Here is a 25,629-nt window from a genome sequence, read left to right on the forward strand (position 1 = left end):
TGTGAGGTCAATGTTTTGATGACCTCAGATAAGCCAGATTTATGAGGATAATTGAGGGTCGATGGAAAACAGATATAGCTGTATTTAAACTTCCCTCTTTTGGACAGGTAGTTGATATTGTTACTATGATATTTCTTTGGGTAAAGTCATTAACATGGATAACCAGGTAGGCATTTGCCTAGTTAATACGGCGACAATAGTTAAGTCAATGGATATACAAGCCATTTTTTTGTGCTTTTTTTTAATTAATGCTGTATACTATAGGGAAGCAATGAACACTACCTTTGCGACCCAAAAACCGTCGTCTAGCAACTATGTATCTAATTCCCTACTTAGGTCAACAGAGGCACAAAAACTGTGTAGGGAACGCCCCCTTTTATCCCTTCTGATCCGCATTGGGATTCGAACACGGGTCGTTCAGTTGTGAAGTGGACGCACTTGGAGCGTCCAAGACCATGTCTTGCATCGAGTACAAGACAGCATTGAATGCAAAAGACGTCACCAGTGGGGAGCGAAATCTTTTCGCTATCGTAAAACACAACATAGCAATATTGCCTTTAGAAACCAGGACAACTATTAATAAGCAAGCAAACCGATACGACAATACCCCTCGTGCGGTTTATCGTGGGTAAATCAGTTCTACTTGACCAGAAACTTGATTAGGCTAGATACCATATAATATCGCATTACAGATTATACACCACCACAGCTTATGAAGAAGGCCGTCCATGAAAGCTGCAACTCTAAAAGATAAAATGCTGGGGAGGACGGATGGTGAAGCCGAGGATGAATTTTCCAAATTGCTTGTGTTTCAGTGTCGTATAAGTAGTCTGAAAAAGAAGAAAATTTTGTGTAAGTACCGTATCTTAACTTCATAAGTTATCCCCCTTTAGGGTCGAAAAAACAGGAAATACTCTGCACAAATCCTTACAAATAGCAATGCATGTTGTAATAATTATAACAATAGCAGTAAGTATTTCAGTAGCACTGATTCCAATTTAATTACAGAATGCCAAAGAAACTCTGCTTTGAAATATTAGACAATAATCACTGAATTTATAATGAACGTTCTTATTTTCATTTAAAAATTCTTGTACATATATGAATATTATTAATATAACACTTTATTTTAAATATGATTAGATCATCAGTAAACGTCGACTGTCAACAGATAATGCACAGTGAATACATCCGTATGCAAAAGACCGTTCTTATTTACATAAAAAAATGTGGAGGAAATATAAAAATACATGCTTATTCAGCACCAATGATTTTACCTATAATTTGAAGTCTTTATAGTATAATATAAATTACTGAATAAAATTGTAGGTAATTATTTGTTTTTTCAACACTCAACGACCATTTCAAAGCAGGCCTATGCAACCTCATATATTTGCCGGTATGCTATCATGAATATTTACTCGAGAAGGCATCGTTCTGAGAAATTTGGTCCAGTGGCGCTACTGCTATTATTATAACTAAAATTTGTCGAGTCTGAAAATGTTCAGGCTGTCAGAAATCGCCAGAGGGTCACATACACGCACACTTTCCACCTAAATTAAAATCACATTCACATGAGTTTAGTTTTCCAAAAACAATATACACACCTTGTATTGGTTTCCGGGAAGGGGAGATAAATGAATGCTACTGCCCCGTGTATTCATATTTGAGTAGCCGAATGCTGTGCAGTACGTTCCAAACATAATGACATCTCTGGTGGTATCCCGCCGTTCCCGCGTCCGCTATGAGGCGCCACTGTCCATGACCCAGAATTGGCGGTGGTTGAAGTCGCAAACTGTTTTATAAGGACCTTCTGGATACAAAATAAATTTTCGTTGAGGATGTCTTATACTTTTAGTTAAGAATTCAAAAACCTAAGTTTATTACGACGAAAAAACCAAGACTAACCATACGAGTAGATGGTGGTGCCTTACCATGTCCACATATTTTGAAATGACAACCTTGTCTGGTTTATTCTCTTTGTATATTGCAAATAGGTTCTTGTACCTTGTAGACTGGCTGGTAAATAGTATTCTTAACAATATATACAAAGCTTTCAAACATTCGAATTTTCATTGTATGTCTTTCTGATGATAGGTCTTCCCCAGCTGTAGTAAGTTTTCAACTGAGAATGCTACAAATATGTCTTGTGTAAAGTTAACACCGATTAAATGCTAGGGGTATAGCATATTTTTAAATACTTGATCCAGTTACTACTCCTTTCTGAAAAAATTGTATGTGAAGCGAAACTAGTGGCATAGTTGCGCGGTTTCTGTGTCTACTGTTATTGCAACGACAATTACGCAAGTAAGTTGGGTGGCTGGGTGATCAAATTGATCTCATTTATGTCTAAAGCCACCAACAGCACTGCTTTTTCTTAAAATTTAGTTACTATCCTACACAATTCTGTTCTTCACTTCGATCATTCATAATTTACGGTTTCTTAATTGTCTAATTTTTCTGAGTCCATCAACTTCGCATGCTGGAATTATATTTTATTAATTATTAATCAAGATGTATAAGTTACAGAATGGAAAAGGTAAATAACATACCTCAAGATCATTAGATCCTCCCAAATACCACAAGATGTTTCCATTTTATGCGACCTCATTTAGCTCCATCTTTTTGTTTCCGTGTTTGTATATAAGATTACCTATATATCTGAAGTATTGAGATTGTTCGTGATTTTATAAAGTAGCTGTAAAACGTTGTCTATAGTTCGTTTCCTTTATACAGATGACTTGCAATTTGAAAATACCGGGTATAATTTGTTGCAGTCTGGACTACTAGGTGGCTCTTTAAGTTGAATGCAATTCTTTCGTATTTTGACTCTGGCTTTGGTTTTATAATTTTATGATTTCTTGACTAAGAGAATCGCAGAATGATGATGTCGAATAATAACATTTATCTTAAAAGAGTGACTTTGGCTTTATTGTAAAACTATAAGGCTTTAAATTGCAAAAATCAGTAAACACGTAATACATACAAGCGAAATAGGTATCGAACAGAGTATTATACTGCGGACGCCACAGTTAGCTTTTTCCTATTGTGTTTTTCCCAAATTTATGACATTTGCGCTTCTGTTATTTGGTGCATTTAATGCGGACTTCCGCGCTTTGACCTAAGGTTGGTAGCTATTGTCTCCCCAATGAAATAAAGTTCACTAGGACCGAGCACAGAATTCTTTTTGAGCCATTGAGCTTAATACTAACCTAGGTTATTGTAGCTTGTACCTTGCCAAATAGCCTCACTCTGTACTGTAGCCAATGAGTTTGCCATTCTTATTCTAAAATAGGAGTTGCCGTAGTTTGTTTAGAGTTCATCTTGTCACTGAATTATGAGAAATCAAGTCAATATGTAGGTTAGGCATTAGGGTAAGACATTGAAGTCAGGTTTACGGACGCTGCTATGGCTTACCTAGCACAAGGAAGGATTAGGCTAAGCTGGGTTATGCTTGTTGCATACCAGTAACTTCCTCAAGGGGGAGTGCCCTTAATGCACCCTAGGAGAGCTGTTAATCAGCTGGGTGGTCTGGTAAAACTAAGATGTGGGGTAAACAACCAAGTGGACTGGCCAACTCACCAACTACCGCGATTTTGGCCACCCTCCGAAAAAGTACTTTAACACGTCCTGACACTGGAGATGGTCATCAGTCATGAGTTGTAGGTGGTGATAACAGGTGCGCAAGACCGCCACTCTCCTTCCGAAGTATAAGTATTTTCTCCTAAGTTAGAAATTAAGGCTAATTTTAAGATTTAAACAGAGGGTAATGAAAAGTGTGGCCAACACAGTGCACACTACCCCAAAACGCTTTCAAAGTTTTTACTTACAACTCCAAATATTTCGAAGATTGACGCCATTTCGATGTTGCGGAGTCGCTTGTGTCAACAAACTTCCCATTTCCTGTGCTAAATCCGCACACCACTTTTACGCATAGACGCTGGGCGACTTTCATCACAACAATCGTAAACCCGACCTCTAACCAGTACTTATTCGTACTTATTCAAGGGGACTGCGGCATTCTTTGCGGCGTTTTGTGCTCTTCAATTGTTTATCAGTGTTGTCAATTGGTATGTGTTTACCCTCCAAACTGGGTATAAGACTTACACAAAATCAGGGAAATAAGTGAAATTAGCATATGTATTTGTAGTATATATAAATATTATACTAATTTTATCATTACTGCATTATTATGACAACTAGAATTCATGGAAACATTTTGTAAATGCATCGGTGTATGTGTGAAGCTCCACTAGATTGGCAACGATGAGTATTTTTTGCTGTTGTCTTCTCGTACTTCAGAAATATCTGTAATTTTTCGAGGTTAATTTGGTTGCAAAAAAGGGATAATAGACATGAATTAAATAAACATTTTGAAGTAAAGTTAAACTAAATAATGAGTAAAGTAAACAATTAAGGGAATAAAGCTTTGCACCTCATCAAGAGTGTAGTCGGCTGCTGCTTGTAACTGTGTTTGCGGAGTGAGTGCTTAGGAATCAGGAACAGCAACGTAGTTCAAGTGCAATGTGGAGTGAATTAAGACCAAAATGTGTATAATTACAATCAAATAAGCACTGTGGAGTTTCAGTTGTGATGGCAGTAAGGATAAAACCACCGATTACAAGGTAAAACCGAATTCAGTTCAAACCATGACCCCGGGAATAAAAAGTTTTCATACTTTCACTAATATAGGCAACAAAATGTTTTATTGTGCTGATTACAACTGCAATCTTGAGTAAGATCAATAAACGTTACATATATACGCTAACAATGTTCAAATGAGTGCTGGGAAGGCTGGGAAAGATGGTGGATTGTCTGTGGTTAGAACGGCCAGCCACATGATTGCCGCCATATTGGATTTCAAAACTGCCTTGAAAACATATTTTACTAAGAGCTCACATGTTTATTTTATTTCATATGGGGCTTTCATATATCACATTATGTTGACGAAACTTCAATCTTTTGAATGGTATGCTTAAAGTTGTAATTGTATTCTTGTTTGACCAATTAAATATCGAATAAATAAGGCCTGGCCAGCGCGATGACGATGGATTGTCTGCGGTTGTTTACCCTATTTAACTTTGTTTCTTTTTCTGTCCCTCCATTCAAATTCTCGATCTTCCATCTTACTTTTCACCCTCACCTTACAATTTTGTCCGTGGTTTGGAAGGAAGTCACAAAAAGCCGTTGGTCCCAACACCATACAAACAAACAAACAATTTTGTAATTGTGCAACTGTGAGGTTTTCCTCCTGTCACAGTTCCTCGCTGGCCGAGTGGTTTTCGAGCTGGGCTGCCAATCCGGTGGTCTCAGGTACGATTCCCGGCTCGGCCAACGCGGAATCAGAGAAATTTATTTCTGGTGATAGAAGTTCATTTCTCGATATAGTGTGGTTCAGATCCCACAGTAAGCTGTAGGTCCCGTTGCTAGGTGACCAATTGGTTCCTAGCCACGTAGATATCTAATCCTTCGGGCCAGCCCTAGGAGAGCTGTTAATCAGCTCAGTAGTCTGGTAAAACTAAGATATACTTAACTTTCTTCCTCCTGTCACACCTTCCAACAAACCTTTATACTACTCTCAATTTCCGTTTCAGCGCTGAATACCTAACCTCATAGGTCCCACCCCTTGGCGTTTGGCCTAAATTCTATACATATTCTGTTCTATCCATATCAGCTCTATCAAATTAATGACTACTTGTCATAATTTTTCATATTTGTAAGATTAAAATTACTTAAGACTTTTTCAAATGTGTTGTCAAATTCAATTTTTGTTGTTGTAAAGCGGAGAATAGTAGTTACAGATAGGGTAAGTGACCAAGCAGCGACATAGCGGGCACAATTCCTGAAAGGAGGCCACCTTCCCGAAAAAGTTCTTGAATCCTCAACCTTGATCTCCCGTGAGCATCAGTCAAGAATTGTGGCCCATCCAGGCAACACACTGAGACCTCTACTCTCCTCTTGAAGTAAGAGTTTTCTCTGCGAAATAAAGGCATAATTTCCGATTAAACAGAAGTTAACGAAGGTTTAGCCATGCAAGATCTAACCTACTGCCATGAAGTTCTTGAAAATTGTACTCTGGCCTAAACACCTTAGATGTAGGCGATTGATGCCATCTCAATGTTTGCCGAGTCACTTGAGTGAACAAACGGTGTATTTCCTGTGCTAAATCCGCAAAATATTTGTACCCATAGATGCTGGTGCAGTTTACATACAACAGTGTTGAAAGATGACTCTTGTTTGAGATGTGGCCTGGAGAAACCTAGCAAATTTTGGGGATGCCACTCACTAGATACCTAGTAGCTATTATTGCACAATTGAAAGTAAAGACTTGAATGCTTAGAATGAGAATTTATGAATTTTGAATACTGATGATATCTTGTTCCAATTATAGGGTAAACAATCTAGTAGACTAGCTGCGGCCACCTTAACTGTGTTCAGACCCACCTTCAGAAAAAGAACTTTAACACGTCCTGACACCGGAGATGGGCCCCAGTCATGTGTCTCAAGTCTCAAGGTGTTGCTCCCACGACCTATGACTCGTGACTGTGCCCATCTCCAGTGTCAGGTCGTGTTAAAGTACTTTTTCTGAAGGTGGGTCCGAACACGGTTAAGGTGGCCACAGCTAGTCCACTTGGTTGTATACCCTGATTTGATCTTTCATAATGCATTTTGTAAATTCAATTTGCCATAGTGTTCCGTGGCCATGCAATCAGAGGTTACGTGATAACCCGGCCTGGGCCACATTAAAGATTTATCGCCTAAGAAATTAAAAGTTCCAGATATGAATCGACCATGAAATCCATAATAGTACTATAGGGAAGGTAGCATTTAGACCCATATAAATTAAGAAAGATAAGTACAGTATTTATATAATGTTATATAAATTATTAATATGCTGAGAAGTTGTCATTTAATATTTTGGATAATCAGCAAGAATTTTTTTACCAAACTACTATTGTATATATTTATATTTTTCTCAATCAAAATATATGGATCTCAATGTTAGCTTTCTTCTATTGATGATTTTATGGCCGTTTCAAAGTCGGTCCCATTAATTTCTTACGGAGTGAAAACAGACAAGCGGCTGGAGCGGTGGTGATTGCATCAACACTTCGGGACTCTAGTCCTAGCATGCAATCATTAAGGGGTACATTTATTTCTGCCATAATTATTAAGAATAAAAAAAAAGTCGAAATAGTAAGATGGACTTAAATCAATGAAAAGTGCTAGCAAGTTTGAAACCACCGATTACAAGGTAAAAATCCCTTTCAGTTCAAAGTTCAAAACATGACCCGGAATAAAACGTCTCATACGTCACTAGTACATAGTATAGGCAACAAGATGTTGTTCTATTGTGCTGATTACAATTGCAATCTTGAGTAATATCAATAAATGTTACATATATATACACAAATGTTGTTCTAATGAGCGCTGGGAAGGACGTGGCCTTTCTGTGAGGGACGAGTTGCTCATATCCGGAAGGGATGCCACAATGGATTCAAAACTGCCTTGAAAACATATTTTGTTCATGAAACTTACCTGTCAGATATATATATAGCTGTATTCTCCGAAGTCCGACAGAATTTCAAAACTCCCGGCACACGCAGTGGGCGGCCAGGTGGTTAGTACCCATTCCCGCCGCTGGGAGGCGGATATCGGGAACCATTCCCATTTTCTATTCAGATTTTTCTCTGTCGCAGTAGTGGAAACACCTGTTTCCATTACCTCCGCCTAGGATTTTGAAATCTCATTAGCCGCTTAAGTATCCTAATTATTTTTTGAATGATTGACTTGGATTTGTGGCTAGGCTTACGCTATCATAAATTAATTTAAATTTTTTTCATTGCATATGATGTCTGAATCTAGTTAGCCTAGTTTCAGACTTTGTTGTCTGCAAGGGGTAAGGTGAGGCTACCGAAACCTTCGGTAGACACTCGCTTAGTATACATGACGTTTACATGTTTTCTTTGTTGAAAGATCAATGTAATTAGTGTAATGTTGACTGATTCCGAAAGAAGACTTATGATTCGTATGTACGCAAATTAGAGCGTGATAGAATCAGGAGGTCTTCCTCCACAGTAAACAGAAGTTAGGATAATGAACCTACTAACCTCCTGTAGACTTTATTTTGCCTAACCCTGTGGTATGGATTACAGGCCTAGAGGAAGTGTCTGTGAGAGGTAATGCCTTTTCTATTATGGTGGATTACATCAAGTAAGCTTGAAAAAGTGCTCGCTCTCCAATCAGTGTTGTGAGTGTAGTGATGTTGATTTTGCCCCTAGTGTTGTGGAGAGGCCGTCAGATCGGTCCTATAATGCCTCTAGGTCTAGACCTCTGTCGGACTCCCAGGACCAGGGCGGGGGCAATTCGAAAGCCGAAGGAGGTTTACAGGAACCCCCCACCGATCTGGCGTCCCTTCGGCAGGACCTGAAGACGCTTCCAAGGCTGCCAAAAATCGTGCACGTGCACGAATCATGAAAGATTGCTTCTCGCCCTCCGGGGCGTCCTCCCCGCAGGGTTGGAGCTCTCGGAAGGACTCGCGCCCTCTAAAAAAGAAGCTTTAGAGAAGAGGATGCTTCGCGTCCTCTCTCTCGTCAGGAGGGAGCGTTAGAGTACTGATCTGGCGTCCCTTCGGCATGATTTAATATCGATAAGCGTGACAAAGATGCAAGATGTCGCAAAGGCGGCCATCGTCTTTGTCAAGAGATAAAAAATGTCCATAAGGCAGGACCCTCACGAGGACGCCTTTCGAGACACTCGACGCTTTATCGAGAGGAAGGAACGTTGTTACTCTTGTGGCAAGGATTGTTTTCTTGCTTTCCAAGATGCTCCCCTCCCTCCTCTCCTCATGGCGCTCTGTATATGTTATGTGACGTTCGCTTTACTACGAAACGGGATATTGTTCAAGCTGATAAGCTTGACGTCCGGCAAGCTGATTTGCATAGTCAAACAGCTTGCCAAGACGCCTCTTACTCGTCCCTAAGGGACGCTCTGTCAGCGGACAGAGATGACGCTGGACAGACTATCCTAGTTTTCGACAGGAGAAGGGCAAAGCATTCCTCATACCCAAGAACACACAGGCGTCCTTTTAAATGCCCTTCTGCAGTGTCGATGAGCGTGACAAAGACGCAAGATGTCGCACAGGCGACCGTCGTTTTTGTCAAAAGTGGTGAACGTCCTTAAGACTCGTCCTGATGACGATCACCGTACTTCTGCTTAGGACGCTCGCGTTTCATGAGCGGCTCTCCCCTCGCCAGGAAGCCTCTCAGATTACTCGTGTTGACGCACGTCATTCACTATGACGCTTCCCTTGATGTTCGTCGCTCTTCTTTTCCGGACGCTCTTCAAGACGCTCAAAGAATGCAATCAGGACGTTCGGCAAGCACCTTGCGAGGATGCCTATCGGAACGCTCGGCGTTCCTTTTTTGAGCGCGTTTCTGGATATGTTCATTTGCATTACAAAGACGCAAGATGTCGCACAGGCGGCCACCGTCTTTGTTAGAAGGTTACGAAGGTCTTTAAGGCCGTCTTGGAGACGATAGCCATACGTCTTCCTATAGTACTCTCACACTTCAGGACGCCTCTCGGGTGGCCTTTCATGCATCAGGGCGCTCGATAAGATCCTCTCTGAGATGCCGTTCAGATCCCTTGGTGTTCTATGCACCAATACGCTCGGTAAGACACTCGCGAGGACGTCTCTTGAAGACGCTCAACGTCCTACGCATTGAGACGTGAGGAAGCTTTTGCAGATGCTCGACGTCCTACACAAAGAGACGCTCATCAGGACGCTCTGGAAGACGCTCGACGTCATAAACATTGATAAGCTTTTTGGAAGACGCTCGATGTCTTACACATCTGGACGCTTGCCAGGACGCTAGCTAGGACGCTTTTGAAGACGCTCGGTAGAGCACTTGCCAGGATGTTCTTCAGAACGATAGGCGTCCTACGCATCAAGACGTTCGGCAGGATTCCTGCAAGAACGCTCTTCAAGAGCGTTGTCGAAGAAGAGGAAGGAGATTGATCTCGTCAAGATGTCTACTTCGCTTTCTACGAAGGGAGCGTTCAATAGAATCCATGACTTGATGAATTCCAGAAAACTGTAAGCAGATTTCGGTGTCATAAAACGCCTCTTCTGCTTTCGGGACTGCGCTGCCGAAGGGGAACATTAAGGTCCTACCTGTCGTAAGCCCAGTCTCTAATCAGGAATCCTGCCCCTTCCTCGATTTCTGCGGGAATCGGGAAGACGATATGCTCGAATTCCTGGATTACTTTCCGTCATGCAAATGGGTTAGTTCTCATTGACAGAGTTCTTAATAACATTTTATCGCATAAGCGGATAAGTAACAAAATTCGAAAGAGCTCTCATTCATTAGTCAGAGGCTCATCCAGGAAAAAGACTTATAGACTACGTCCATGAAGTCTTATGTCCAATATCATGAGAAGCTTGAACTGTCCTTTTCGATCTTCGGTTCTCACTTGGGGATTTCCATTCGAATAATATTAATTCCTTCTCTTGGCAAAGAAAACGAAGACAGTCGATTTCCATTCTCTCTTCCTCGTCGAGGAAAGAATGTAGTAGAGAATTAGATGTTCAAGTGACTACAATACTTACGTATTTTATCTTTGCGTCATATTACTAATGTAAGGTTCAAGTCATATACGCATATCGTAGTTACCTCTACAGTTGGCAACCGAAAGGACTGTTATTTTAAGTGTATTTAATCGGTCCTTCCTGCAAACTTCCAGGAGTTTCCGGTGTAAGGACAAGGCTTAAAGGTTTTGTTACAACAACACCAACTCAGCTTCTGCATCTAGCGAATTATGTTTCGCTTAAATATGCCAGCTTGAGAATTTCCTTCTGATCGATAATAGTAACAAACCTATTCCTTCGTAGAAGAGAGTAGCTGGTAACTCAGGCAGAATAGTGCGAGACGACAGGCTGCTGTCATTGTGGATGACGCAGTATATTTAATCGGTACTCCCGGCAACTTTCCAGGAGTTTCCGATTTAACATTTGGTTAATTAAGCGTAACGTTATGACAACACAAAATCAGCTTCTGTATTTAGCGAATTCTGTTTCGCTTAAATATGCCAACTTGAGAGTTTCTGTTCAAATAATGGAAAATCTATTCCTTAGATGAATAGAATAGCTGGCAACTCGGCATAATACTGCGAGAAGGTGAACATAAGCTGCTGCCTGTAACTGTCACAGTGTCACCAACTCAGTATCAGGTAGCTCGCTGTTATGCTCGGTCGCTTACGTCTCTCTCTCCCGCGGGATTGATGGACGAACCGTATCTTTGCCCTACAATCATGGACTTTAGCCTCGGGTTGAGGGGATTTCTAGTAATCATGAATAAACACGACTTCCTTTTGCTAAGAAATTTTCAACAGAGATATCTCTTAGACCTGTTCGGCGCTGGTTACCGCACTGTAACAGAATTCTGTACGAGTCTACCGCGGCATAGCACTATAATAATGCTCTCCTGCTTATGCAAAGCGCAGCCTTATTAGGGAAGGAAGCATGCTTAGTGAGGGAATGGATGAGTCTGCTGGGGCGGACCTTTGTTCCTAGCTGGTAGAAGCGTTTGTTTCCCTGAATAGACTGCAATTCAGACCTCTACAGTTTTTCCTACAGGAGAACTGAAATAACATCAAAGATCTAGAAATAATTCTAAACGTCTCTCAATGGGTTAAGGATCACCTCAGGTGATACCGAGAGGGTGCCAGGCATCCAGACAGAGGTACAGAGGTCCTGGCACATAATCTAAAAGAATTGGAAGCAATTTGGTTGGCTCTCCAGTTTCTCGAAGAGTGAGTTTTTGGTCGAGTGGTCCAAATCATCTCAGATAATTCCGCAGCTCTCTCATATCCCAAGAAGAGAGAGATGGTTATCGGCATAGGCATGGAACGTAACGATCCTCAAGAGGTTCATTACACGATTGCACGTCCGTGCGGATCTTCTCGATCGACAGCAGCAACTACTGACGTTTGAGTAATCCTCGCTTAGAAGTATGTCGAGAGTTGTGGAGACTTTGGGGACATCCTTTCGTAGATTTCTTCGCAATATTGAAGACGAAGATGCTTCCTCTACGTTGCTCCCTGATTCTCGATCCGAGAGCGGTAGACGCCATCCTATAGTATGGAATGGGGATAGTTGGTTAGTCTCTTTTCCCCTATTCAAAAGCTTAGGAAATATAATAAGATAATCGCTGGTGTCGAGAGGCTGGATTCACAGAGGTCACGTCCTTCAGAGAGCACTTTCCAAGGACCCTTCCCGAGATAATCGGTCTACTCTAACAGCCTCACTTCGAGAGGTACCTAAAACCTCTGAGTCTGAATGCGTTCAGACTGTCAAGAAGCAAGAGGATCTTCAAGATTAATTGCAAGTCTCATTGCCAAAGCAAGACAGTGCTGCATATTTTGCAGTGTACCAATCGAAATGGGCCGTTTCTGGACATAGGGCGGGAAGAATGACTGTTCCTCCACCTCTGACATATGTGAATTACTTTACCGTCTTCCCTTTCCATCTGAAGTATGGGATAAGCTAGCAGTCCCAACGATTGTAGAATACGGAAATATGTTGTTGACGGCCTCTAGGCTCAGAGATTCAGATCTGTCAAACAACAAAGCCCTTCACGATCTTTGAGGTCTGTGGAAATCTTGAAATTGTCTAGATCGAAGCTTCCGGCATGGAACTTAGACGTAGTTTGAAGTTCCTGATGTCAAAGCATTTCGAACCTCTCCTTTCTGTAAACTTAATACACATGACCAGAAAGGCTAATTTTCTAACCACTCTAGCTACGGCAAAGATGGTTAGTGAGGTTTTAGCCATCATCAGAGGTTTTGGCTTTAGAGGACATAATTCGGTGCGTCCTCTAAGCCTTCCGTTCTTGCTAAGAATGAAAACCTGTCTAACCCTTGGCCCAGAGGCCTGGAGATCAAGGGGATGGCACAAATTATTGGGCAAGAGCCACAGAGAGTCCTGTGCCCTGTCGGGGCTCTCAAGTTTTATCTTGATAAAACTAAAGAAAGTTGAGGTCATTCGGACAATCTTCGGTGTTCCGTAAAAAGACCAGACTTGCCCATGTCGAAGAACGCCCTGGCGTTATGGTTAAGGAGTTCTTTTAAAGAGGCTCATTCACTATGTTTGAACAAAGATTTGAAATCTTTTAAACTGAATGCTTACGAGGTGAGGGCGCAGCCTCGGAAACATTTCAACAGAGCATGACACTCAGTAATATCCTGAGTGCCACGTTTGAGCGAAGCAACTCTGTGTTCGCTTCACACTCCCGACGGGATGTGAAGACGACATATGAGATCTGCGAGTCGCTAGGACCATACATACCCGTAGAAATATTATTGGGGGCAGGAAGCAGCACGAATCCTATCCTATAGAAAAGGGATAGGTGTGCTTTTAACTTTGAAGGGTCGGTCGCTTGAGGCGCTTTCCCTTTCTTTAGCCTAGAAGTTATGGGACTAACTTTGATAGGTTAGGTCAGGTGGTGGTTTTTAGCTTCGTTGCCCCCACAGTATGGTCAATATGGTCTAGTCACATTGTGGTCACGCTCCCGTTGACAGATCATCTAGAACTCACCAGCTACATAGGTCACTACCTTGCTGGAGACTCTAGTAAAGCAGAAGCAGACTTGGGTGACAGTAATCACGAAGTCAGCTATGCTAACAGGTAAGGAACCAAGATGTCAATCATCTGCATGTAATTTGTTTCCTAAAATCCTTCTATTCTGTCCCTTCCCACCTCCAATGGTGGGATTAAGCTATATATATATCTGACAGGTAAGTTTCATGAACAAAATGTTATTGTCATGATACAATAAAGTTTGTTCATACTTACCTGGCAGATATATATAAATAAGTACCCACCCACCTCCCCTCAGGGGACAGTGGTATGAAAAATCTGAATAGAAAATGGGAATGGTTCCTGATATCCGCCTCCCAGCGGCGGGAATGGGTACTAACCACCTGGCCGCCCACTGCGTGTGCCGGGAGTTTTGAAATTCTGTCGGACTTCGGAGAATACAGCTATATATATATCTGCCAGGTAAGTATGAACAAACTTTATTGTATCATGACAATAACATTTTACGTAAACGTCACATGCTTATTTGTTCATGAAACTTACCTGTCAGATATATATATAGCTGTATTTTCTGAAGTCCGACAGAATTTTAAAAACTTCCGACACACGCAGTGGTCGGCCAGGTGGTTAGTACCCATTCCCGCCGCTGGGAGGCGGGTATCAGGAACCATTCCCATTTTCTATTCATAATTTTTCTGTCGCTGGTGCTGAAAACACCTGTTTTCAGTACCTCCGTCTTAGGATTTTGGAAACTCATTGCCGCTAAGTATCCTAATTGTCTTTTGATTTATTTACTTGGATTTGTGGGATTTGTGGCTAGGCATACGCTATCTTAAATTGATTTGAATTTGATTCATTTTTGCATAAAATATCTGAATCTAGTTAGGCTAGTTTCAGACGGGGTTGTCTGCAAAGATAGGGTGTGGCTACCGAAAGCTTCGGTAGATCCGCACTTGGTATGTACGAGGGGTATGGGTCTTGCTTCTTTGTTGAGATTTGTCATGTAAGGAGTGTGAGACTTTGTCTATTCCGTAAGGAAGACGTATGATTCGTATGTACGCAATTAATCAGTAAACATGTCTAATTCCGTAAGGAAGACGTATGATTCGTATGTACGCAATTAATCAGTAACAAAAGTCAGGGTAGTGAACCTGCTAACCTTCCTGTAGACTTTATTTTGCCTAACCCTGTAGTATGGCCTACGGGCTATGAATATGTCTACGAGAGGTGCTCGCTCTCCTTCATTGCTGTGAAGTGCTACTTCTGTAATTGTTACTCCTAACCCTGCAGTGTTGCCTTCGGGCCCTAAGCAGTGTCTGTAGAGGAATTGCCCTTTCTCTGATACTCTTTCGATTCGTAACTTAGAATCGAAAGTGCTTGCTTTAGAGAGTAAAAGTGAAGTGCAGAAGTGCAGTGATACCCCTTGTGTAGTGGAGGGTGCGTCAGATCGGCCTCGTTTCGCCTCTAGGCCGGGACCTCTGCTTGACTCCCAGGACCCGGGGAGGGAGCATGTTCGAAAGCCTAAGGAGGGTTACAAGGAACCCCACCGATCTGGCGTAGCCTTCGCAGTTTCTGATGGAAAATCCCCAGACTTGCCAAAGTGCGTGCGCGTGCACGAATCCTGAAAGATTGCTTCTCGTCCTCCGAAGCGTCCTCCCCATGCAGGGTTGGAGCTTTCGGAAGGACTCGCGCCCTCTAAATAGAAGCTTTATAGAAGAGGACGCTTCACGTCCTCTCTCTCTCTCTCGTTATGCGTTTCAGTGAGAAGTAAGAAGGCGAACGTCGCCTGAACTCGTGTCCGTCTTTCCACCGAGAAATACGTAAAAGAAGTCATAGTAGCAGGAAGCTTTTGAGAGCGGACGCCCGGGACGCTCGGATGGACTCCAGGCGCGCGCGGGTGCACGCCAAGCGCGCGCCAGTGGCGGCCGAGCCGCTCTCAGGGGACGCCGAGCGCTGCTCCAGTGGACGCCGACTTTCCGAGCGCGCTCCAGTGGACCGCCCGGGAGCGCGCGGCAGTGGACGCCGAGCGGTGGAACGCCGAGCCGTGCCAGCGCACGCCAGGTGTGCGCCTGGCTGAACGTTTCTGTTGAACTCTTCAAGCTCTTGTTTCAGATTTGGGCCTAAAGAATTTTTACCTCTACCTCCGGTGATACCTTCTACCTCACCTGCAAAGAATGTGAAGTAGGCAGTGCTTCGGAGGAAGTTTAAAGTGAACAGACAACTTCTTCTTCGAAACCCACAAGACATCGGGTTTCGTGAATTCAAGAGGTCTCTGTCAATTAATATTGCTTTTCGCATAGGTGGTTGGATGGAGTTAAGGAAAGCTCAAGGGAAGATCTCGTTTGCTCTACCGCAACCTTTTGGCATTCTGCCAGTAAATTTTAAGTTGCCACTACCGCAGTCTAAGACTTTGCGATAAGGCAGTTACGGGTTATGTAAGGCTCGATGTCCTGCACGTCAGGACTCTCGACAACGTTCAGTGGGATTCTTGCAAAGGCACTCATCAAAAGGACGCTCTTCAGGAAAGCGCAAGACAGGACTTCCTTTGCCATACTGCCAATAAATTTTAAGCTTTAGCAGGCATTAGTTGTGATACGGGAGAGGAAGCTGGTTGGAGTTTCTTCCTCTATTCCCCAGGTAATTTTGCAAGCTTTTTATCCCATCTGAAAGGGTTTTTCAGATGATAGATTTTGTTAGTTTCTAGTCGGGAGCTACGCTGCCGAATTGAACATCGTCGTTCTACCTGCCGTAAGCCCAGTCTCTTAACAGGATTCTTGCCCCTTCCTCGTTTGAGACGGGAATCAGAAAAATTAAATGCTTTGACTCCCTGGATTACGTTTTGTCAATTCAGTGACTTTCCCCCATTGACAATATACTTTCGTTTTGTCAAGTAAGTGGGTATCCCTCATTGACAAAATATCTCTTTGTCCCGTAAATGGGTTAGTTCTCATTGACAAACATCTCATTAACTTGATATTGCGTAAGCGAATAAGCTCTTATTGACAAGATTCGGAAGAGCTCTCATTCGTCATTCGCAGACTCGTACAAGAAAATAGACTTGTAGACTACGTCAATGAACGCTTATGTCCAATAACATAAGAAGCTGAGCTGACTGCTTCGATTCTCTTAAGTTTTGTTCATGAAACTTGCCTCGTCAGATTATTTGTGTTAGCTGTATTTCCGAATTCAGCTATATCTATGTCTGCCAGGTTAAGATATGAACAAACTTTATTGTGATATAATTTCATATTTTGCCTTGCGTTATTTTACTTCTGGTTGGTTCTTCAAGTCATATACGCTTGCTGTAGTTACCTCTTCGGATGGCAACGAGAGGTCTATTGTCTATTTTAAGGACATTTAATTGTTACTCCCTGCAGCCTTCCAGGAGTTTCCGATTTATCTTTTACCGTTGTTTGGTAGTGTTCTGACGACACAAACGCATCTATAGCGTTTTCTGTTTCGCTTAAATATACCAGCTTGAGAGTCTTTCTGCTCAAAAAAAGAAAAATAACGAACCTATTTCTTCGTAGAATAGGGTAGCTGGCAACCCAGACATAAAGTTAAGTGACGACGTTCGTAAGCTGCTGGCTGCTGCTGTCACGCTGTGTCTGTCCTCCAGTCCAACCGAGCCAGTAACAGATCGGTCGCTGTCATGCGCGATAGGTTACGTCTCTCTCTCCTGCGGGATTGACTGACTAACCGTATCTCTGTGCTGGCGGTTTATCGCTCCTGCGGGATTGACTGACTAACTGTATCTCTGTCCTACAATCACGGACTTTAGCCTAAGATTGAGGGGATTTCTTACGTGAATGAATAAAGTTGATTGAGGGTTTACGTTGAAGAATAACGTTGCATTCGTTTTGCCTTACTATGTTCAACAGAGTTACCTCTTAATCCTTTCGGCGTGCTCGTTACCGCACGGTATAGAACTACGAGTCTACCGCAACATTGCACTTTTATATGCTCTCCTGCTTAGGCAAAGCGCAGCCTTATTAGGGAAGTAAGCATACTCGGGGAGGGAATGGATGAGCTTGCTGGGGACCATTTCCTTCCTGAAGTTTGTTTCCACGAATAGACTGCAATTCAGACCACAGTTTTTTCCTACCGAAACTGAAATATTATTCAAGATCTAGGAATGATTCTGAACATCTCTCAGTGCGTTTATCACCTGAGGTGATAGAAAGAAGGTGGCCGGACATCTGGATAGGGTTTCGATGTCCTGGATCTTAATCTGAAAGAAGTAAAAGCGATTCGGTAGTCCCTCCAGTCCTCGTAACGAGTTTTGGGAACCAGTGGTCCAGATCAACTCTGATATTCCACAGCTCTCTCATATCTTAAGAAGTATCTTCTCTCGGTCCCTGTTCGAGTTTACGAGAAAGCCTATTATAACAACAGGCGTAGAATGTAACGATCCTCTAGAGGTTCGTTACAGGATTGCAAAAGTCCGTACGAATCGTCTCGATCGACGGCAGCAACTATTGACTTCCGAGTGGAATCTTTCTTTAGAAGTAAGTTGAGAGTTGTGGAGACTTTAGGGACGCCCTTTCATTCTTCTCTTCGATATGTTGAGGACGAAGAGGCTTCTTCTTCTCTGCTCCCTTATTATCGATCCGGGATCGGTACCATTAAACGCCATCCTATGATATTGAACGGGGATGGATATTTAGTCTCTTTTTCCCCTTTTTCAATCGCTTAGGAAATGTAATAAGAGGATTTATGACGTCACAGGGAGCGACAATGACGCTGATCGCCCCATGTTGGCCTTCAGGATCCCTGATTCACAGAGTCACATACTTCCTAGTTCACTTTCCAAGGACCTTTTCCGAGAGAGTCGGTCTACTCTAACTCGAAAGGTACCTATAACCTCTCCGCTCTGAGTCTGACTACGTTCAGGCTATCGAGATGTTGACAGGAATAAGATTACCGTCTTCCATTTCCGTCTGAAGAATGGGATAAGCTGGCAGTCACAACTATTAAAGAATACGCAAATATGTTGTTGACGGCCTTTGGGCTCAGACTCAGAGATTTGCGTCGGTCAAACAACAAAGCCCTTCACGATCTTTGAGTTCTGTGGAATCTTGAACCTCGCTCACCATCTACTTTTTGTCTCACCTGTTTTCTCGGAGTCAGACACTCGTGCGAGATCAGGCAACAGATAGTAGCCCTGAGTTTCTTGTTGACGAAGTCGGTTGCGTTTATACACCCCCGATGATCGTGTAACATGAGACCAGGTTGGACTGTCAGCATTCTTCCTTCGGGACTGAATCGCCTTTTTGCTCCTCGCTCCTTTCTCCTGCACCAGAAGCTCAGAGTCAGGAGTTTGATTCGCTGACGACGTTGGGTTGCGTTGATACACCCCCAAGGTTTGCTTAGATTGAATCGCCCAGGCAGTCCAGACACTCATCCTTCAGCGAAGAATAGTGCCTTATGGTCTTCAGGGTACAGCCTTGCTGTCCTTGATTCGTCTGACTGGTCAACTGGTCGGTCACCTGACTTTAGTACAGACGGACTGACTGTGCATGTCCAGATCGAAGCTTTCAATATGGAACTTAGACGTAGTCTGAAGTTCTTGATGTCAAAGCATTCGAACCTCTCCTACCTGTTAACTTCTTGCATGTGATCAGGAAGACCTTCTTCTAACCACCCTAGATACGACAAAGAGGGTTAGTGAGATTTTAAGCCATCGTCACAAGTTTTGGCTTTAGAGAACACAAGGCGGTGTGCTCTCTAAGCCTTCCGTTGTGGCCTAAGAATGGTAACCCAACCCGTTTTGTCCTTGGGCCAGGAGCTTGGAAGCAAGGATGGCACAAGTTAGTGGGCAGGAGCCAGAGAGAGTCCTGTGCCCTGTCGGGTCTCTCAAGTTTTATCTACATAAAACTCAAGGAAGTCGAAGTCATTCGGGCAATCTGCAGTGTTCCGAAAAAGACCAGACTTGCCCATATCGAAGAACACCCTGGCTTTAGTGTTAAGGAGTTCTTTCAAAAATGCTCCTTTCTTATTGTGTTTGCACAAAGATTTGAAATCTTTTATCTGAATGCTCACGAGGTGAGGGCGCGGCCTCGGAAGCATTTCAACAGAGCATGGCACTCAGCAACATCCTGAGTACCATGTTTTAGCGAAGCAACTCTGTGTTCACTTCACACTCCCTGCGAGATGTGAAGATGGCATATGAGATCTGCTGCTCGCTAGGGCCATACGTGTCTGCAGACACAATCTTGGGGCAAGAAGTACCACTCATCCTATCCTGTAGAAAATGGTTAGGAAGAGCTCTTAATTTAGTTGTTGAGTCGCCGACAACGGCGACTTCTTAACTCTTAAGCCTTAGTTAACACACCTTAACTTTGGCTAGGTTGGTCAGGTGGTGATATATATATATTTATATATATATATATTTATTTTACTTCTTAGCCCTCATGGTATGGTCAATATGGTCTAGTCACGTCGTGGTCTCGCCCCTGTTGACAGATCATCTGGAGTGCACCAGCTATATAGGTCTCTACCTCGCTGGCAACTCTAGTAGCACAAGCAGACTTACGTGGCAGTAACCACGAAGCCAGCTATGCTAACAGGTGGAACCAAGATGTAAATCATCTGCATGCATTTGTTTCCCAAAATCCTTCTATTCTGTCCCTTCCCACCTCCAAAGGTGGGATTCAGCTATATATATATCTGACAGGTAAGTTTCATGAACAAAATGATATTGTTATGATACAATAAAGTTTGTTCATACTTACCTGGCAGATATATATAATCAAGTACCCACCCACCTCCCCTCAGGGACATGAAATAAAAATATGAATAGAAAATGGGAATGTTCCTGATACCCGCCTCCCAGCGGCGGGAATGGGTACTAACCACCTGGCCGACCACTGCGTGTGTCGGAAGTTTTTAAAATTCTGTCGGACTTCAGAAAATACAGCTATATATATATCTGCCAGGTAAGTATGAACAAACTTTATTGTATCATAACAATATCATTTTTATTTAGTTCGTATGTCAGTTTCAGATATCTCATATTGTTGATGAAACTTCAGTCTTTTTAAAAGTATGCTTAAAGATTTAATTATAGTATTGTTATTTCACCAATTAAATATAGAGTGAAAAGGTGGTTTTCTGCAAGTCAGCGTGCTGCTGCTTGATCGTTTACCCTAAAGCCTAAATTATGAAACTGCTACAAGTGTGTTAATGTACTCAATTTGCATCTTTCATAATTTCAGAGTTTGAGTGAAGACATCTGCAAAGATGGGGGAGGATTTCCTCTCTTTGAAGTGGAACAACCACAAACCGGCATTTTTTCATTTATTGAAAATATTAAGGGAAAAGGTAAGAATGGAGTTTCTTGATTTAATATTTTTCAAAAATGTGTTTGTGATGATTTTAGATTTTACATAAGAAACTTACCTAATTATATAGCTAAGAGCCCTCTACCTACGCAGCCTAAAATTCAGAATGCTCTAACCACTTCCAGGACTGAGAGAGGGAATAGCCTGGCAGAAAGCTTCAATTTGTTTTCTGCTGGCTCCCAAGTAACATCGGTGGTGTCCAGCAGCCTTCTTCATTGTTTTTTGCATGATTTTGGAGTTCTTGGTGAAAAATACTTTTGTTTTTGCTGTATTGGAATGCAGTTAGAATGTTGTATTCCAGCACATCGAGTGTTAGGTTTTGTCATATTAGATCTGTAAAATGTAGGGGTCTGGAGTGTAAGGAGGAGGTTACCTGTGCAGAATATAATAAATGGGACGACAAGCAATGGAAGATCTTTAGATCCCAGTGGGAGAAATTACTTAAGGATGGGAAGAGAAAGGTGGCTATTTGAGTTAAAAATAAGTCTAGCTTAGAATCTGTGCAAGTTACAGAACTAGTAGAAGATAGAGCTATTTCTTTGCCTGTGATCCCTATATCTTCTCCAGTCCTTACCCCTCCTGCTCTTGTGTCACTAACTCCTATTCCAGGTTCCCATGCTCCCAATCTGGACACCATTGCCAGCTTCAAATCAAGGCAAACCTTCGGTCTTAACAATAGATCTGGCAACGCCTGTGTGTACGAGGTGAAAGCTGGTCAGAGACTGCACATAACCCCGTGACGCTCCGTCTGCGATGGAATTGAGTTCATCTTTCAAAGCCTTAATGGAAAAAGGCAATATTCAAAGTGTAAGTGAAGTGCAAAATGAGAGTGTTGAAGAGTTGTATGTCCATCTCACCAGTGCTGCTAGATGAAGGTCCCTGACCTGCTCACCTTCACCGGAGAGAACACATACTGAAGTCCAAGGGAGGCAGGTGGGGTTTGTCCACAGGCAGTACCCCCCCACCCTCCCAGTCGATCCTCTTGCTGACCCTAGGCTTTGACATAGTGCCACTGGAAAGGTGTCTCTTTCAGTGTGCATTGTTTGTTGTCTGCATCAGAAGCTTCGACTCCGAGCAAGAGGAGTCTAGCACTATCAAGTTTCTTTGCAACCTTTCGAGGCATTTTGTAGATGTGGACAGCTCCTCTCTGCCTTCCAAGAAGCCCAAAGTTGTTAGTTTCAGTCCTCAGCCTTCATCTTGCAGTTCTGCGCTGCTGCCTCCTGCCTCTTTGGCTCCTCCTCGCCCTACTTGGGATAGCCCAGAGTCTATGTCTCATTTAGACCTCCCTTTTTTGGCTCCCAAGTGCAGGACAGAACCTCTGTGGCACTCTTCTTCATCTGTGAAATCGGCTCAAATTATAGACTTGCCTTTAACATCCGGATGACTTTTACCGGTGCGTCGGTCTCGTTCGACTGGAAATATGGCGCCAACACCCCCTGCAGTTTCGATTTACACGCTGTCACATACCTCAACTCAGGACTTTGCTTGCCCCTCTCAAGCGGCAGTTGGAAGACTTCATGTCTTTTTTTTTTTTTTTTTTTTTTTTTTTAAGAAAACCCTGGCACTTACCAAGTCAAAAAATTTGACTTTGTCCGTACTTATACTGTCGGATTGAAAGGATGTAGGACAAGATGCCTCATCTTTGTCAGCCTACTCAGCTTTATTGAGATATTTTCTTAACAGTTTTCCAGACTTTTTCTTGCCTGTGACACCAGTATCCCGCTTCGACTTTCCTTATAAGGAAACTTCCCTCCGAGAGTTTGGCTCTGCCTAAGTTAGGTCTCTTTTCGTTGGCAAAGAAAGTTCTTTGAGACGTGGACACCTGGTTGGTCTCTAAGAGGGAGCAGGGCAAGGCAACGTTTACCTTCCCCCCCTGCAAGTTAATTAAGAGAAGGTATCGCTTCTACACCACTGGAGAAGCTCCTTCTCTGGGAGTTTCTGCTTCCTCCCAGAGGGACTTCACTCGACTGGTCAATGCTACACACTGAGCAGCCTTTTCATTAGCCAAAGTTATGGTCTCTTCTCCTGAAATAGATCGTCTGACTAGGAATTTGTTCAAGATTTTGGAAGTGCAGTGTTCCCACCATGTTCACGGGGGATGCGCACCAGACCCCCACGCATATCTAGAGTCCGTAAATAGTTGAAACCCCTATAAAAATGCTTAAAACCTCATATTTTTGTTTGTTAAATTTCAAGAAAAACCCACTAAAAATGTCCATACCTGTTTTTTTTTTTTTTTTTTTTTTTTTTTAAATCACGAAAAGTGCTTGTTATGATGAAATTGTTAATAAAAAACAGGAATGTGTGGATAATTCTCTTAGAAATATACGTGAGTCCATGAATCTGGAGTGCACGAATATGGGAAGTTCACTGTATTGAATCTAGCTTCTTAGATTGGACTATTGGGGCGCCAGCTAAAAAGATAGAAGACTGCCCTGTGATTGCAGAAGATATTGTAGCAGATTGGTTGGGTGTCTTGTCATGTGCCAACAAGGCAATAAAAGATGTTTCTGAAGAACTTGCCTCTATTTTCATTGTGGATTCTCAAGGAAAAGAGAATTACGGTGCTTGTTCACTACTAAAGGGGTAAACATGGCACAGAAATCAGCGCTGCTGTTTGCCGTTTTGGACAAGTCAAACCTTTTTCTGCAAAATTTAGTGCAAGAAATTTTATTCTCATTGCAGAAGTCCACCAGCGACCCCCGGGCAAAACCAGCAAAATGGCCCAGAGAATCTCTGTCTGTCACAGGGAAGTGTTTTACCCCTCTCCAACCTCAGTCTTTTTGTGAGGAAAGACAAAGAACCCAGCAAAGGCCTCGCATAAACCTTCAACCCCCCACAAGGTCTATCAAAAAGACAACTTTTAAGCCATAGAAACAAGAAGTGACCACTATGTCCTTCGCACTACTGTAAGGGCCAGATTGGCCCTTTTTTGGAGGAAATGGAGTCTGGGAGGTGCAGTGCCTTGGGTGGTCAAGGTTTTAGAATAATGTCATGCCATTCCCTTCAAGAAAAACCTTTAGCCATATCACCGATATTATTGCAGGCCTACTTTATTAACTCTTGAGAAATTTACAGCTCTCTCGAGAGAGGTGGAGCCCTTACTTCGCAAAGGAGCAATGGAGGTAGTGGAAGATCAGGACTCAGAAGAATTTTACGACAGATTCTTCGTAGTCCCCAAGTCATCCAGGGGCTGGAGGCCTGTCCTGGACATCAGTGCCCTGAATTGGTTCCTTCTGTAGACAGAATTTCACATAGAGACAAATCAGCCCATCATGTCAGCCATCCATCAGGGGGGTTGGATGGTTACCCTGGACATGAAGGATGCATATTTCCACATTCCTGTTCATTCAGATTCCAGGAAGTTTCTCCATTTTGTTTTTTAAGGGAAAGTACTTCAGTTTGGGGTCCTATGTTTTGGTCTGTCAACGGCTCCACAGATTTTTACTCATATCCTTGCTCCTCTTGGCAGATAGCTTCACTTTATGGGGATAAACATCTCATTTTAATTTGACAACTGGCTTCTCACATCCCAGTTGAAGGACAAATGTTAGGAGGACCTTTCAAAACTCTTCACCTAACAGAGAATCTAGGTATTTTTATGAATCCCAAAATCGCAGATCATTCCCACTCAGTGGATTCTTTATTTGGGAATGACTCTAGATTCTGACTTTTCGGGCTTTTCTCTCCCCCAGAAGAGAGAATTCTTGCCTTCTTTGTGTCCGATAGTTCCTGCCTCTTCAAGCCTGCTCGGCAGCTCAATGGATGAACCTTCTAAGGGACGTTGGCTTCAGTTGAGAAGTTCATGAAGCTAGGCAGACTTCACATGGGCCGCTACAATTTTACTTGAAGGTGAAATTTTGTCTACAGAAGGAACCAGTAGGACTCTTTCGTTTTTCCAATCACTGTGGAGATCAAACAGGATCTTCTATAGTGGTCGTCACAAGAAAGACTTCTGGAGGGGAAGTCTCATTCCGTTGAGCCCTGACCTACACTTTTACTCCAACGCTTCAGACCTGGGGATCAGGAAGTATCAGGTACATGGTCGGGAGTACTAAAAACTCCCACATCATTGTGAAAAAACTCAAAGCCATTCATCTAGGTCTTCAGTCTTTTTCCTCCCTTGTTCGCGGAAAGACGATAACGATCCACTCCGACAACACGAGCTCTTTCTTTCATCAGGAAGCAAGGAGGAACCCATTCGTATTCCCTCTACCAAGTAGCTCAGGAACTTTTGGGCAAAAATGAATCAGGTGTTGTTACTGATTCTATTCATACAAAGCAGAATGAATGTATTAGCAGATGGATTAAGTCATTGAGATCAATTCCTTCCAAGAGAATGGACTCTAGGCTTCTTAGTTTGTGAGGATCTGTGGAGATTGTGAGGCAAACCCTCCATAGACCTTTTCACAACCTTGAGGAATCACAGACTGCCCCGATTCTGCTCTCCAATCCTGGACTCTCGCCTGGAGGACAGATGCTGTTACAGGACTGGACTGGTCTAGAAGTGCACACCTCTCCCTTCAGTATGATTAGGGAGGTGATAAACAAACTATCTTCTCATCAGAATGGTTCCCAGACCTGATTCAATTTTAGTGTAATTTCCGAGACACCTGCTTGAAAAACAGCCTCTTCTCAGACAGCCTTACTGGCCCTAACAGGTTACAGACTGTTGAAAGCCACATC

General features: G+C 42.8%; 1 protein-coding gene across 9 annotated transcripts in view; it reads left to right on the forward strand.

Moving 5' to 3' along the window:
• Positions 1-2,971: 2,971 nt before the first annotated feature.
• LOC135216394 (protein tramtrack, beta isoform-like) overlaps positions 2,972-25,629 on the forward strand; it is a 257,636-nt gene continuing 234,978 nt past the window's right edge. For all 9 annotated transcript variants that reach the window (XM_064251671.1, XM_064251676.1, XM_064251677.1 and 6 more), the window contains exons 1-2: positions 2,972-3,126; positions 20,818-20,923. In XM_064251671.1, coding sequence (XP_064107741.1) covers positions 20,843-20,923 — 81 coding nt within the window. In that variant the 5' untranslated portion in view covers positions 2,972-3,126; positions 20,818-20,842. The remainder of the gene's footprint in view (positions 3,127-20,817; positions 20,924-25,629) is intronic.

This window comes from Macrobrachium nipponense, chromosome 6, assembly GCF_015104395.2.
Source record: "Macrobrachium nipponense isolate FS-2020 chromosome 6, ASM1510439v2, whole genome shotgun sequence".
In the NCBI taxonomy this organism is placed as follows: domain Eukaryota; kingdom Metazoa; phylum Arthropoda; class Malacostraca; order Decapoda; family Palaemonidae; genus Macrobrachium; species Macrobrachium nipponense.